This window comes from Manis pentadactyla, chromosome 5 (assembly GCF_030020395.1).
Source record: "Manis pentadactyla isolate mManPen7 chromosome 5, mManPen7.hap1, whole genome shotgun sequence".
NCBI classification, from domain to species: Eukaryota; Metazoa; Chordata; class Mammalia; order Pholidota; family Manidae; genus Manis; species Manis pentadactyla.
The window spans coordinates 21,377,684-21,394,379 of record NC_080023.1 but is presented as its reverse complement, the minus strand read 5'-3'; the positions used below and the strand labels follow the sequence as shown (position 1 = coordinate 21,394,379).

The following is a 16,696-nucleotide window of genomic DNA, read 5'->3' as shown; positions in this document are numbered from 1 at the left end:
AATCATACTTGAAATAAAATTTTAATTGTTTTCAATTTATGTCTAAAGTTATGCATCAAATGACTTTTTGATTATGAGATTGTTTTGAATTTATTTAATTAATATGATGACAAAACCTGACACTTAGCAGATTTAACATCTCATATTTTCATTATTTCTTCCAAGAGCTATTCCTAATCTTTGTTCTGAGTGTCTGATATGCACCATAGGATGTTTAACAGCATCCCTGGCCCTTACCCATGAGATACCAATAGTGCTACCTACCCACGGCTCTGACCGCCGTAAATATCTGTAGACATTGCCAAATGTTCCCTGGTGGATGGGGGTAGGATCACCCTTGGATGAGAACCACTGCTCTTGGGTCCTAAAACTCCTCTAGCTAATGTTCATTAGCTATTAAGTATTTTCTTATCTTATAGGAAACAAATGATATCAGCAAATTACGATGTTTGTGTATTTTAAGTCTCAGTCCAATGTATGTGTATTTTTCCCGTAAGTCTTGTCTCCTTGCTTCTATTGTGGCTCCTCTATATTCTTCTACATTTATTCCTTATTCATTTACTCATTCATTCAAAAATGTGTATTGAACAACAACATTATGCCATGCATGATTCCAGATGCTAAATATGTTAATTATCAAAAGGTCCTTATTCTCTTGGAGTTTACATTAGAATGACATTTTTATTCTACACAGTAGTCAGGATGATTTTCCAAAAATATTAATCAGGAATTGGAGGACAGATGTCACTGAGAAGAGACAAGTAGGGAACTCCAAACTCTGCCCCTCCACTAAAAGCAATGTTGAAGCAGTCTGGAATTATTAGGATCAACTTTTTTGAATTCTGGAACCTAATAAAAAAACTCACAGCAATCAAGAAATACTTAATTTAGAAAGAAGCTGCTGAATTTTGGACAGAGAGCAGTGTGGTCATTTAATTTACCTGCCTACTATCTCTCACTCTCTAGCCTGGAGGCAGCTATAAGATAGCTCCCCATGTTTCTGGTGCAGCTTACAGGTGCCAGGAAGAGCAATACATCTTGCATCAAACGAATATGGCTGTGTGTTTTGACGTGTCTTGTAGCTACCTGAGGGACTGGGTTCAAGTGGCCTGCCAGGCAACATTTATCAAAAGCATTTAAATGCAAATATACTGGCCACAGCCACCTGGGGCTGCAAAGGATAACAGATGGGGCAAACAGTAATAGATTGAAAAGCCTGGAAAGGAAAAGGCCAGGGAAGGATACATAAATATATTACATATAGGCTTTGAAAAGCTCTTTTGTATTCAGGTGAATCTAGAAGAGCCCTGAGATAACCTTCTGATTGACTTCTAGGCTCTGTGCAAGCAGGAAGTGAAGGCTAAAGTTGAGCTGTAAATAGCTGAGCCTTGAAGGAGCCAGTCTTCAAAGACTGTGAGAATTTTTGTGTCTTTTTGGTTTCATATGTTTAAGGAAATCTCTGTCAAATAACTAGTTGACCACTAAACTAACAAAGACTTCAGTGGAAACTCAATACAAAGAACACAATCTTTAAAAAAATAGCTTAGAAAAGTCACTAAACAAACAACTACAATCTACCCATGACAACAACAAATCCTGGGGAGGCAAAAAAATCTGATTTCTAGAGTTACCATATTATAATAGCCAAGATATCCAGTTATCAACAACAACAAAATTACTTGGCATGTAAAGAAAGTATAGCCCATTCACCAGAAAATAAGAAATAAAAAGAAACTGTCACTGAGGAAGTTCAGACATTAGACTTACTACTAGACAAAACTTAGGACCTGGACCCTGTCCATGTCTTATACCTCATCTTGAACCAGTTTATGTTTTGCTCCCTGTCACCAGTCATTCCTGTCTTCTTGTTCTTCAAACTATCAAGTATGTTCCTGCCTTAGGCCTTTAAACATGCTGCATATTGTCTCTGGAATGTTCTACTTCTTTGCATACCTCACTCTGCATATTCTGGTCTCCACTCACTTTCCACATCCTCAGAAGCACCTTTCCTGACCATCTTATCTAAAATAGCTGTGCCCTCCCCCACATCCCTAACGGCTATCAATTTCTGTTTCCTTTTATTGTTCATGTCATTACTCTCTGAAATTATTTTCATTAGCTATTTATTTACTTTTTTTTAAATTGTGTGTCTTTCTCCCTAGAATGTATGCTCCCTGGCAGAAAGGCATTTTATCTGCTGTTATTTACTGCAGATCACCCACTTAAAAGAGGGAGCCAGAGCAGGGTTAAATAAGTATTTATTAAATGAGTAAATAAACATGTTATACATATTTAAGAAAGAATTGAAACAAGAAAAAAACTATAAAATTCCTATGAGGGGTCTCTTCAGCTCAGAAATTTTGCTCGTCTCTTGTTTAATGAATCTACTAGAGTCCACCCATTGATAAGGCCTCAAATGAGGTGAAAGGGTAATGCCCAAAGCCACATAGCCTGTCATTTCCATTCTAGGAAAAGCAGTCACTGGTAGGGAGGTGGGTGAGCAAATCTGCCCCCAGGTAAGCACAGCCTGGTCAGGGATGGAGAGTGTGTGGGTAAGCTTCAGGCAAACCTCTTGATGAGGGCCCCTGACACAGAGAAAGCCAGGCGGGTGGTGGCAGTGGTAAAGGTGTCCTTGAGATTTCAAAGTAATCCAATCTTTGGCAGAGGTTGAGAAATCAGGGTGGGTGATATAAAGGTGTTATTAAGTAACATCTTTGTTTTGAGTAAAGAACAAAGGGACAAAGGATTGACTGGTCTGTCTTTTCTTATTCAACTTCAGAGAAGAGAGGTCTCTCTGATTCTTGTTAAGGTTCTAAAACAACCTGAGAGAGGAAATGATCCTCAAGAAATAGGTTTATGAACAGCCGTGGTTTTACTGCACTAAGCATTAAACTATTTTTATTCTAGATGAAAATATTTCTAGAACCTGTCATATATATATACTTTTTCAATATATTAACCACTTTCTTATCTTCTAAAAACACTATCATGGTCATGGTGATTAAAAATATTGCTTCTTAAGTCAAAGAGCTTAGGTTCAAAATAGGGCTTTGCAACTCACCATCTGGGCAAGTTAATACTCTGTGCCTTAGTTTCTTTATCTATAAATAGGAATAATAGCAGTACCTGCCTCAGAAATTTCTTGTAAGAATTAACTGAATTAATACCTGTAATAATGCACTTAGCACGCTGTCTGGTACATAGTACTGCTTGGAAAATTCAGCTGCTGCTGCTGTGACTGTTATTAACATTAATATAGCAATATATTTTTCTTGGTGCCTTGAGCTCATTGTAAGTCTTAAATTATTAGAATATGCTACAACATAGTGATATTTTTTTAAAGGGCATATGGTTTGACACAGTTCCAGACTAAGTTGCTGGACTGCTCTTTGCTGTTTCATAGTTTTTTCATTGTGTTTTGTAAAGTCTCTGATTTTTACTTCTACTGTTGTTAGCCATTTTCCCTATCTTTATCAGCCTTTTTCCATGCTTCCATTTTTACAGTGTGCTATAAAAATCAGTAAACCAAGGCTGTTATACAAGTGTATTAAGTGAAAGCTAATACATTCTAAACTAAGTTGGAAAAGCTCTCCTATGACTAGAGAGAAGGAACTTGACTCCACAGACATCTCTTTTGGCTCTTCAGAGGTATTTTATATTTTCTAATTTCCTGATTCTTAGATAGATATAAAAAGCTATCTGAAAACTAAATTTCTACGGACATAGATAGAACAAAGTTTATATATAAAAAGCCTCTTAGTTCAAATAAATATTCATTAAGCTCCTACTATAGCTAGATTTTGGGGGAATAAAAATGAATAATATGGTCCCAAGCCTCAAAAAGCTTACAATCTGGAGAGGGAGATAAAGCATAAACAATGTAAAGATAATATGTAAGAGATACCAAAGATTTTCACACTGGGTACTATAGGAGCCTAGAGAAAGGGCCCTGAACTTAACCTGGGGATGCAGGGAAGGCTTCCTGAAGAGGATTGTGCCTGAACTGAGCCTTTGACAGGCAAGTGCAGAAAGGCTGAATGGGCTTTCCAAGCATGGGAATAGGAAACGTAATAAGGTAAGAAACAGCATAGTGCTTTTGTGACGGTATATAGGTGTGTGTGTGTGTGTAATTAATTATTTGATATTGATTCAATTTTTTAAAAAGTAAAATGGTAAACGGTGAGATAAAAAGCCAGGAGTTAGACTGAACAGAAGCCAGAATCAAAAGAGGGCCTTATATGCCCTGCCAACAGGCTTGGACATTGCTTGTAAGGAGAAGGAGAACCATTAAGAAAATGTGAAGGAGAAAAAAGGCAATTTTCAGATTTTCCTTTTAGATGTGTAACTCAGACAGCATTGTGAAAGACAGAGCAAAGCTAGAGAAAACTGGAAAGAGACAGACCAGTTAGGGGTCTGTTGCAATAATAAGCTCAAGATAGTAAAGCCTGAATGAGGACAAAGCAGAAGTCATGGTGAGGAAGAGAGAGGGTCCAGATGTATTTTGCAGATAACCACGGATACCCTGGTGACTTAGGAGAAGAGGGAGGTCCCAGACTGACAGGAGTCAAGGATGACTACCAGATTTTAGGTCTTGTGTTACTGGTTAGATGAGAGCATAATTAACCGAGAGAGAAATAGCACAGTTTTTTCATTTTGTTTTGTTTTTAAATTTAATCTTGTTTTTGTTTTCTCTCTTGAATAATGGGCATAGGAAGAGAAATCAATGAATTCAGACTGAGACATGTTAAGTTGGAGCTAATTATTATAGAGGTCAGAACTGAAGATATACATTTTACAATAATTAACAAATAGAACCAAGAAAGCAGATAAGCCCTAGAAAAATGTATGAAAAGAAGAGCAGCGAAACAAGGTGGGGTGGGACACTGGACAGCACCGGTGCTTAGAGAAGGGCAGAGGAAGACGGCCGTGCAAGAACCTGGGACACCGCACCGAGCGGCGCAAGGCAAGAACAGCGCCCTGAAAGCCAAGCGTGAGTTTTAGATGGAGTGGTCAACGAAGAAGCTAAACACACTGTAACAGCTCCATGTTTTGAGCACTAACTACATACCAGGAACTGCACAGTTTTATACATTTTATCTCACTTAATCCTTATGTTATAGATAAACCAATCTGAAGTTCAGTGTAACTTACCCAAGGTCATAGGGTGAGCTGGCAGAACTGGGATCTGAACCCAGGTTCTGCTGGATTACAAAGCCCATGTTCTTAACTCTGCTGGAGTAAAAGAACTTCTTCAGGATGCATCTTAATATTATCATAAGGACTGCTATATACTCCTTTCCAGGAAGCATATCTTAAAATATGCTTAATGTTCTCAAATGAATATTTAATATCTAATAAGGCTGTTAGGCATTTGATCACTTGATATAATCAAAATATATTATTTGGTGATATATTTCTTCACAATATCATCAATACCACACTTAAATTATGAGAACAGTAAAGTGCAACACAAGGTAATACGTTCATCTGATTAGAGCACTGCTCCAGAAAGGCCAAAAGGAAGGTCCTATATGGGCCAGTTAGTGCCCTTCAGAGGAAAACTAAGTGTCCTGGACCTGGACACCTAAGTCTACTTAGCTTCTACACAAATATTATTATTATTGGTCTCAAGGAAAGCCAGAGAGGGTATGCACCATTCAGCACAAACATGGAAAAATTAAAGTAGGTATTCTAGAGAAGGTTTATTTTACATAATAAAATACCCATTTAGAGATAGAGAGTCACATTCCTATTATAAAAGTTGTAATTCTCCTCTTTCCCACTAGAGGAAGCAATAGCATTACTCTTACCATTTGGTGGATAAAAGACAGCATATTCTTCTAGTCCTAGTTTTCCTATAAGAAAAAAACTTTGAGAGTTTCAATATGATAAACAAAACTTTAAAAATTAACTAATTTTGTGAATGTACTAATAACTAATGGAATTTTAAAAACTACTGTAATATATCTTCTTTTATTTCATGGCATGGAATTATTTTGCAAATATGCCAGCAACTTTTGATACTAGCAAATCCTTTCAACAATTTAAGTCAGTAATATAATCTTAGTACAAGGCAACTGAAACAAGATGATGAGAAAAACAAGTGATTTCTAGCTCTGTAAGCATGCAAAAGAAGTATCTATTTATAAGCATAGAATTGTATTGCTTTTATGTCTTGCTTACTTATATATTAACTTATAAATAATTCTAATCTATTCATTACAGTAAGTTCTAAGCTTTGCAACGCCCCATTAGTTTACATTTTTACAGAATGTGCAGAACAGTTAAAAATTAAATGTCCTTAACTATAATGGTGGTAACATTTTCTGAATCCTATAACAGTTCATATGGCCCAAGAATGAGACTAAATATGTGAAATCAGAATTATCTCAGAAAATTAAAATATATTCCCCATAATATGTTTTAAAGGAGTTTTTAAAAAGTTTTCCTCAAAACTTATGGTTCTGAGTTTTTCCCCACCTTCTACTGAGTATCTTTAGGTAGCTTTTATCTTGACAGGTTTTCTACACCTTTGAATCTATTGAAAAGTCACATGCATTCCCCCACTTGGCTTTAAGGTAAATTTTTAATTTAAATAAAGATTGTGTTTGTTTTGTTTTGCTCTTGTTGGGAGTGGTGGCAAGAGGAGATGAAGAAGAAGCCTGGGCAGTTTAGGTTAGGGTGGAGACAACAAGGACAGGTCCTGTGAGTAAAGAGAGAATGGAATAAGAAAAATAGATGATATATAAATAGATGAGATTTATTGTAATTAAGTTCTACAATCAACTTTTTAGCAGATAATGTTAAAGAAACAAACAAGCAAACCAGAGTTTTCTGTAAGTTCAATTTAGAAGCCATGGAACTGAGAGCCTCCAAGCTGGCAGAGGGGGACCGCTGCACCAGGTAAGGTGGGCGTGTTCTAAGGCAGGGCCGTAGCCATCAGGCAGCCAGCCAGGCTGAGGGAATGCAGGGAAGACAGTTTCTGCCTTCATGGGAACAACGATGACCATACCCAATAGGGTTATAAGCTTTCAGTGCTGGGACTTTACCACTTAATAAAAAGTAGAAATTGGGAATGTCTGCTGGCTGTGATTAGTTCAGTCAGGTGTCAGGTGATAGCAGGATATTCAAATAGCAATATCTTATAGGCAGTTAGTGACAGAGGAGAAGAAAGCATGAAAATAGAGAGCAAATAACTAATAAATTGTATCGAAAGCTTAAGTGGTAGAACATTTTGAGAGAAGGAATAGAAGGAATATAGAAGGTTAAAAAAATAGAAAAAGCAAATGTATGTGATAAACTCATAGTTCGAAGGGAAATAAAAGTCAACAAAAAGGGCAAAAACAGCAAAGAGGAGAAAGCAAACAGGAAAGATAAAGAAGGTAACTTCAAATGCTGCTTCTGAGAACCACTTTCCTGTGGTATGTGGTAAGTTGCTTGGGCACAGATTTAAGTGGGAGTGATAGAATCGTTAAAATAATCTGAGTGAAATCTTATTAAATAATTTACAATAAAAATTTGACAACACCAATATATGTTATGAAATAGAACAGTCTGGTATGATTAAGTAGGCCTTAAAGAATACTTCTATGTTACTAAAATTTTACCTCTTATATATGATTTCGGTGGTGAAGCACTGTTGTATGCAAAGTGACCCAACACAGATGTATCCCGGGAAAAACAAAGTAATACCTGGGTACAACATTGAAAAAACAAACAAACAAACAATTAACTATTGTTTTATAACAGGTAATTCATTGCTATTTCCTGCTTGGGAGGCATTGAGATATTATTTTTCAAGTTGAGTACTGCTCCTTGTGGTGGGAAGAGTGCCCTCTACTGGTAACTCATGGTAAGTGTTACAATAAATGCCAAGTGTAGGGCTCAGTTTCATCCAAGGATTTCTCATCGTTAACCTTCTGAACCTTGAAGAGCAGAAAATGCAAGTCACTAATACCACTTGATTCTCTTACTGTATTTTCTATCTGGAAAAGAGAAATAGTTGGGAGAAATTAACAAGGTAAGAAATGTATAGGGGGGACCCTAGGCAACCCCAATGGCATTAAGCAATTTGGGAACTACAGAAAACTGGAACAGACTCACTGCTGGGATGCGGGAGCAGGCAGCTGGGCATGTCAGGGTGGGCAGGAAGGCAACTCACAGCATCTAGAAGGGATGTAGTAGCTACAGAGCAAGTGGCAGCCCGAAACAGGTTAGAAGCTGGTTGTGGGGACCAGCAAACAAGAGTGTGGCAACTCTGGGCAGAAAGTGAGAATCAAGGATGTCCATTAGGAGAAACTGGATTGCTGACACAAGTCTGGAATTTGGGGGAGGGGTTTAATCCCCAGGAAGGCAATTAGTAACAAGAGATCTGGGTCCTGGTATTAGAAGAACTGGGTTTCAAAAGATGTTACTAAGAAAAGAATTTGGGAATGACAGCAAAAGGCAGAAACTCAGTTAATAGAATAGAGACACAAAGTCAGGGCCAGACTAAGAGCAGAAGCAAATGGAGAGGGAAACTATGGGTCCAAGACATAGGAAAGGAGCCTAGCTTTAGGAAAAAGGATAACATAGAGACTGGACATTGGTCAGACCCAATGGTGAAATGTATACCAACCTGCAAGTGATTTATTTTTATTGTATTTTTAAAGACCTACAGGCAGTACATGTTTATGATAAAAATTAGAAATACAGATGATCAAAAAAGGAGGAAAAACATCCATAATCCTACCAGTGTTAATATTTTGATGTATATTCTCTCACTGCTTTTATACATACACATATAATTTTTTAAACAAATAGGATTATGCATACTGTTCTATAATTGATTTTCTCTCAATATTATAAAATAAATATTTCCTCCCCATACTTTTTAATGTTGTAGAATATTCCACTATATGGATGAACAATAATTTATTTAACCTGCCTTTTAGTGTTGAGATTAAATTATTTCTACTTTTCTCCAACTATAAACAATGCTGCAGTGAACTTCCTTACAGCTAAATATGTATGTACATCTTTTTTTTTTTAATTCCCAAATCTGGACTAGCTGTATGATCAAAGTGATGGGCATTTTAAACCTAAAACTTTTGATACATCATTGCCAGACTGCTCTCCAGAAAGGTTTTGTTTTTAACATCTACAGAAAACAGTACACATTTTCTCTTGTTAACATCAAAATGGGTTATTATCATCTTACAGGTAAAAAATGGCATCTTGCTTTACTAAAGAGGTTTAATACTTCCATTTGTATTTCTTTTGTTATTTTCCAGTTCATAATCTTAGTTCATTTCAAAATTAATGTTTTTAAAATTATTGATTTGTTTAAATTTTCTGTATATTAAGGATTCTATCCTTTGGTCTAATTATATATTACAAATGGTTTTGCTCAAACTGTTGTTTTTGACAGAGATTTTAAAATTTTTATATGCTCAAATGTACCAATACTTTCTTTCATGCTTAAAGAGCCCCTCCTCATATTTATAATAGTTTTTATATATTCACCTAAATTACGAAAGTCATTTATGAAAGTGTTTTACATCAAGTATTTCTGGTTCTTCCCCTTAGGGAACACATGTCAGCTTATCTTTTCCAGTCACTTTGGTGATAGGTGTGGCCATGTGATTTGCTCTTTACTCAAAGAAATACACATTCACTTGTAAGTTTCCACATGGAATGTTCAGGAACAGAGCAGTGAACCAGCTTCCCTCTTTCCCTCTGCACAGCAACCATCACAGTGGTTACTCGGCTGGCCCAGGTCCCGCAGTGAGGATGACACGGAGCGAGGTCCCCATCCTACTTGAGATAGACATGACCATGAGCAAGAAATTAACCTTTGTTGTTCTTAAGCCACTGAGATTTTGAACTTGTATGTTATCACAGAACAATCCAGCGCATCCTGACTAAAACAGAAAATTTCGTCAGCATTTTTGATAGATTCATTTTGTGGCAAAATCAATAACTCATCTGGAATTTATTTTGAAACTAGACTGCTGAGTTCAAATTCTAGCTCTCCCACCTACTAGATGTGTGACACTAGGCAAGGTACTGGACTTCTTGGTGTCTCAGTTTTCTCACTTGTAATATGGTTAGAATAATAATACCTACATCAAAGTTTATTGTGGGGATTAATATACACAGAGCACTTAGAACACTGCCTTGCACATGGTGATTATTATTAAAATGTTAGCTGCAATTACTACTACTACTATTAGTATAACCTTAAATTATTCTATATTCTGTAGTTTTTTTCCCCAAAAACATTTAATTTTCAGTTTGTTTTTGTTTGTATGGCTCAATATTGTCATGTTTCTGGAATTTTATACTTTGTTATGTCCATTTCTGAAAAATTCTCAGCCACTTTCTTCTTGAATGATACTGTTCCCATATTCTCTATTTACTTATACCTGACTCCTCTAAAATGCAAGAGTGACCTATGCTTTTTTTCAACCTGCCATATCTCTTTATTAGTTTTATCCCTCTGTGCTCCATTCTGGATAACTTCCTCAGATTTTTTTTTTTAATCAATTCACAAATTCTGTCCCTCTATTTCTACTATGCACTAGGCATTGTTCTGGATGTGTGGTACTTGGGATACACAAAAGAAGCAGACAAGTGAAAAAACCTCCCTTATGGTATTTAATTATGGTGGGAGGTATAATAGCAAACATTATAAATAATTATATTATGTAGTATATTAGGTGTTCTAAGTGTTATGGGAATAAAGTAAAGGGGAAATGGGGAAGGGTAGTTGCCATTTTAAAGAGAGTGGTCAGGAAAAGCTTTATTGAGAAGGTAATATCTGATCAAAGACTTGAGAAAGTTAACACACAGTTATCAGGGGAGCAGCATTCCAGGCAGAAAAGTTAACAATTGCAACGGTGCTAAGGCAGGAATATCCTAATGTGTTGGAGCAACAACCTGGATACAAGTATGGCTGCAAAAGATGAGTGGGAAGAGATAAGTGAGAGAGGTCAAGAGAGGCGACGTTAACAAGGCATTGCAGGTCACTGTCAGGAGAGCAACTGCAGGATTTTCAGCAGAGGAGTGAAATTATTTTCTGTTTTATAAGAATCACTATAGCCACTATGAAGAGAATTGGCCATGGTTGGGGGCAAGGGCAGAAGTAGGGAGACTCTTTATGAGACTATTGATAGAGACTTGGACTAAAATGGTAGCAGTGTGTGGGGGTGGGGATGTGCCACTCACATCTCTCTTCAGGTATAAAGGACTATTAAAACTGCTGGTGCTGCAGCAGGTAACCCTCCGCTGTCCTCAGCAGTCAACTCCTTTCAGGGAATGCCCCTGCTATTTTGAGAAGAGAGCTGTTTTGCTCAAGGATTATGCCCTTTCCCTAGAATGGCCCACATCCAATGACAACTGATGCTTGGGGAAAAGGTCCAACCTCTTGCCCCTATCTCAGGACAGGTCTGTGGGTTTATTGTCAGAACTCTGCAGCATTAGTTGAAGCTTCCATTTAAACTCTATTGAGCTAGACTTCCTCCGCTGTCCTGCTGTGTCACTGCCCTTCTTTAGGTGTTGATCCCAAGAGCACTCCCTAATAAATCTGTGGCATGCTAACTCCACCTGATTGGCTTCCCTAGGAACCTGTCTTGCAACATAGTGAAAGTGGGACAAGTAGTCAAATTCTAAACACAATGTAAAGGGCCAACGGGATTTACTAACAGATTGGATGGTGTGTATGAGAAAGAAAGGTAGGAATCAAGGATGATGCCAAGTGGAAGGATGCTTGAGCTGAGTAAATGGACAGATGGACTTACCATCTTAAGATAGGGAAAGTTGAGTGCAACAGTTTTGGCAGTGAGATCAGGGGTTCAGTTTTCAACATGCTAAGTTTGAGATATCTGCAATATATCTAAATGGAGATGTTGAAAAGGCAGTTGGAGGTCTTTAGAAGAGGAGATTATTTTAGACTACTTTGATAGGTCCAATGTAGTCACAAAGATCCTCATAAATGAGAGGCAGCAGGGTCAGAATCAGAGAGATTTGAAGATGCTATCACATGGCTTTGGAGAGGCAGACAGGGCCCACAAGCCAAAGAATAAAGGTGCACTCCAGAAGCTGGCAAAGGCAAGAGAACGTACTCTCTTCCACAGCCTCCAGAAGGAACACAGCCCTGAGTTTAGCCCACTGAGACCCATTTCAGACTTCCCACCTTTAGAACTATAAGAGAACATATTTGTTTTGTTTTAAACTAAATTCAGGGTCATTTGTTATTGCACCAATAATTAACTAATAGAATATAACTAATAATAAAATAAACAATATAAAATAACAATAATAAAAATAAATAATATAAAATAACAAAAATAAATATAAAAATAAACAAATATAATTTAAGTAAAATAATACAAAAGCAAAATATACTTACAAATATCTTTCTACCATTGTCTAGAGGCAAAACAATTCCTCAATTCCTAAAGAAATGTTTGCAATAACTTTCCTTTAGCAGACTGGTGGCAACATACTAATGTTAGGAGAAATTCTGAACCTAATATATATCCTTCATGTCCCTGTTGCCCTAGAGAAGACAAGCTATCTGAGACTGTTCTAGAGAGAATATTGGTGACTACAAGGTGATAATACCAGAGGTAGTATGTTAGATATTATGTGCTGGTGTGCAGCCCTAGCATACAATCAAAGAGCTGCCCACTCCTAACCTGAGTTGTTTTAAGTTCTGAGATTCCAATTTTGTATCTGTAAGGAAGTAACAGTTCAATTGTAAATTTGCTAGAAAATGTTGTGATTATATGAATATGAAAATTTCAATCAAATAAATTAGAAAATTTAACTTTGATTATTTACTAATTAAGTAAAAATCGGACTTTATAAGGATGAGGTTATACATGGTAATGATTTACTGTACTCAACAGAGCTGTAAGAAACTGGATGTGCAAGTCTGAACTACGGTTTACATAGCAGAATTAAACCTAAATGTCTACATACAGCTGCAAAAGAGTTACTTGGGCTTATACCTTTCTTTAATCTCTTGAAAATACATTTATGGTGACTGTTTCTGAGAAATAAGTTATTTATGTAATAAAAAGCACATAAGAAATGATGGTTGTCAATTGGAAAATCACTTCAACTTACAACTACTACACATTTTTTTCATTTGTGGTGCTTTTGCATTTTTATCCATACTAATTTGGGGAATTTCAAATGATAAATTTCAAGAATGACTCATTAAGACACTCTGCCCTAATTTAAATTTTCATAAATTAAAAGGCAATGTGGCTTACAAGACTGAAACTGGACAGACATGGCCTGGGCTCCTGGCAGCTTTAAGAATTAGTTATAAACTACTGTTTAGACATGAAGTGTCTAGAGCAGATCCTGGCACCTAATAAGCACTCCACAAGTAAATGATAAAGATAGTGCTCATAATCTCACTTCCAATGATTAGAAGATACTGGGAGAAAAATAAAAAACAAAGACTTTTTTCTGGTCTAGTTTCTAGTGCATAGGCACTCTGTCTTCTTCTTATCACAGTCTTGTGTAGAAAAACTTTTAAAGTCTTCCCCTTCTCTGTCCTGCTGACTCCCCAACCTATATATTCTTCCTATGTTTCTAATCTTAAATTCCCAGCATCACCTTGTAATGCTTTTAACTTATCCAAAGCCTGAAAATCCGGTCATTCTTCCATTCTCTCAACCTGCTTATTTAGCCTCTCACCCAAATCCTCCTGATTCTGCCTTTGATAGTTCTTTCCTTCTTTCTTTCTGTCCTACCTTCCTCCCTCCCTCCTTCCAACAAGTATTTATTGAATACCTACTATGTAGCAGGCACTATTCTAGGTAATAAGAATATAGCCATGAAAAAGAAACAAACCCAAATCCCTGCCCTCATAGTATTTATGTTTTTATGAAGGGAGACAGGAAAAAAAAGATTCTATGTCATATGGTGTTAAGTGGTATGGAGAAAAAAAAGTACAGACAAGAAGGATAATGCAGTGTACATGCACCTTGATATATTGGGAGAAGTTTGCTATTTTAGTTAGGGGCCTAAAAGTAGTGAGGAATGAGCCTGGGGTAACAAAATTCTTGGTAGAAAACAGCTTCCAGGGAGCAGCTAGGTAAGCCTGGAATTGAAGGGAGAGGCCAAGAAAGAGACATAAAATTGGGAGTTGTCAATGTATAGATGGTATTTTAAGCTATGAAAAGATGAGATCAACAAAGGCAAAGATAGGGAAAAAAAGAAAAAGAGGTCCAAAGACTTTTCCTTGGGGTACTCCAGGGCAGGACAGGGAGGTGAGGAGGAACCAGCAGAGGTAAATGAGAATGCTAGTTAGTAAGATAGAAGGAAACCAGAAAGCATTATATCCTAGAAGACAAGTGAAGGAACAGAATGAAGGAGAGGGTATGGTTACTGAAAGGCCAAACAGGTAAAGTAAGATGAGAAGTGGGAATTAACCATTGGATTTAGAAATATGGAGTCATTCATGACCTTGAGTGGAGTTGGGCAGCTGGGCAACAGTGATCAGGGAGGGTTCAATAGCAAATAGGATGATAGGAATTAGAAATAATATCTACAGCTGTTTTAAAAGAAGGGAATGCAGAAATAGGGCAGTAGCTGGAAGGGATATGGAATAAAGAAAGATTTTCTTTTCACTTTATTTTGCTTTGTTTTTCAGATGAGAGGAGTAACAGCATATTTGTATTCTGAGAAGAGTGATTTAATAGAGATGGGAAAACTGATAATAGAAAAAATAACTATTGCACCGGCTTTTGAGTATCAGGAGAGATGAGTTTTAATGTCCAAATGCAGGGATTGGCCTTATCATAAACAAAAGCAAAGGCAGTTTATTCATAATAACAGGAAGGAAAAGTTGAGTATATGGGTTCAGATGCAGGTAGGTGGAGTACACATGGTAGTGGCAGTATATGTAGGGGTTCACTTCTCAGAGCGTTTTTTCAGAAACAGGACTCAAAGTCATCAGCTGAGAGTGAAGTCGGGTTTGAAGAGACGGTGTGCAAAGTCATCTAGGAAACTGTATGAATGACTGGACTAGGGAAATGTAGGATAATTGTTGGGCAGAACTACGGACTAGCTTGAGGTTAGAGGTCAGGAATTTAAAGTAAAGTTAGTTATCATGGATGCAGGTTTTTCTCCAGCCACATTCAAATGTACCTTGCAGCCACAAAATTGGTGGATAATTGGTTAAGGTTTTGTCAAGTAATAACACCGGAAAGTGGGAGAAGGGCAAGGGAGCTGAACATGTACTCAAGAAGTGACTGTAATGATAGATCATGGTATTGACATGTCTTTCACATTTGTTTTCTCTTGTCTTTTCACATAGTCTGTGCTATCAGGTGCTCATTAATGCCAACGTGAACTGTTAAGAGCAGTTCCCTGCCATGTATGCTAAGCTAATTTGAAGCCACCACTAAACTTCACAACTCCCAGAATTTATTTCTCCTTCAATTGCATTTGCATGGAACATTACATGAACCTATTTCAGAGCATTTATCAAATTACAACTATGTATTTGCCTTTCCCCTCATTCCCCACTAAAACCTGAGCTTAATAAAAATCTTCTTATGCAGCATCTAACACAGTGCCTGTATCAGAACAGACACTCAATAATTTGACATGGATATATGAATAAGGGAAAGCTGATTGCACTTGGATCTCTCTTAAATTCCACCCAAAGGCATTAAAACATCTCTAATTATGGCATATTCTAAAATTACAGTACTGCTACTAAGCATACACAAGAAAAGCCAAGCAAATGATAGAGCTTCTGTCACACAACAGAAAGAATAAATCCCCACAGCTTCCCTTTACTATATAGGAGTTCTTCCCTATGAATATGTTATGCACTTTGGACAATACGTTAACTTTTGTAGGCTGTTATGACAGCAGTAAGTACTGGAACCTGAAAATGACATTGTCAAACTACCCAGTTTACTTCCATCGAATAAGGTCATCTTCTGTGTGAACACATTTTAAAACTCTGACATAATTTAACTCTTTCAATACAACCAAGTATTTCTAAAAATCTCATGCAAAACAAAAACTAAACTTTAGAATACTAAAAAGTTGACTTATTACTCAAAACATTATTTCTATAATACTTGATGTCAGTGCCTATAAAATGTAGACAACTAAAATGAAGCATTCAGGAAGTGTCTGTGTATCCTTGTAACTCAGGCCCAGGTTTTCCTTCAAAAGGGATTATTAGAGGTTTTCTAATGTACATATGGACACAGCAATTCACATGCCATCTAATTTTGTAGTCTAGTCACTAAACCCAATAAATGGGTTATGACCCAGAGCATGGCCACAAACATTTAATTTACTCCTTGATCACAATTTTCCCATAGAACAGCTGTGTTGCTAGGCAGCTCTGCTAAAGGAAGCCTGTAATTAATGATGAGAAGAGACTTTCTTCCATCTTACCTCAAACACACATGCACATATGCACATACACATGTATGTGAGAAAAAATCAGAACTCAATTTCTGATAACAATATTATTTTCAGTGCATACAATTACATCTATTTGTATTACTTGAAATGAACTTCTCTCTAATTTAAAGTCAGACTAATTGTAAAATAAATCATTAAAAGGTATGATCATGGAAAGTATTTTCTTAGTAACTATCCACATGAGGAAAATTTATTTCTGCATAATTCCCAAAGACAGTGCTTAGATATTATAATTATCCCTTTA

General features: G+C 36.7%; 1 protein-coding gene across 6 annotated transcripts in view; it reads right to left on the bottom strand.

Moving 5' to 3' along the window:
• Positions 1–16,696, bottom strand: part of TBC1D19 (TBC1 domain family member 19) — a 147,442-nt gene that overhangs the window by 25,858 nt on the left and 104,888 nt on the right. For all 6 annotated transcript variants that reach the window (XM_057502139.1, XM_057502138.1, XM_057502140.1 and 3 more), the window contains 2 exons: positions 7,608–7,692; positions 5,811–5,855 (listed from right to left, as the gene is read on the bottom strand). In XM_057502139.1, coding sequence (XP_057358122.1) covers positions 5,811–5,855; positions 7,608–7,692 — 130 coding nt within the window. The remainder of the gene's footprint in view (positions 1–5,810; positions 5,856–7,607; positions 7,693–16,696) is intronic.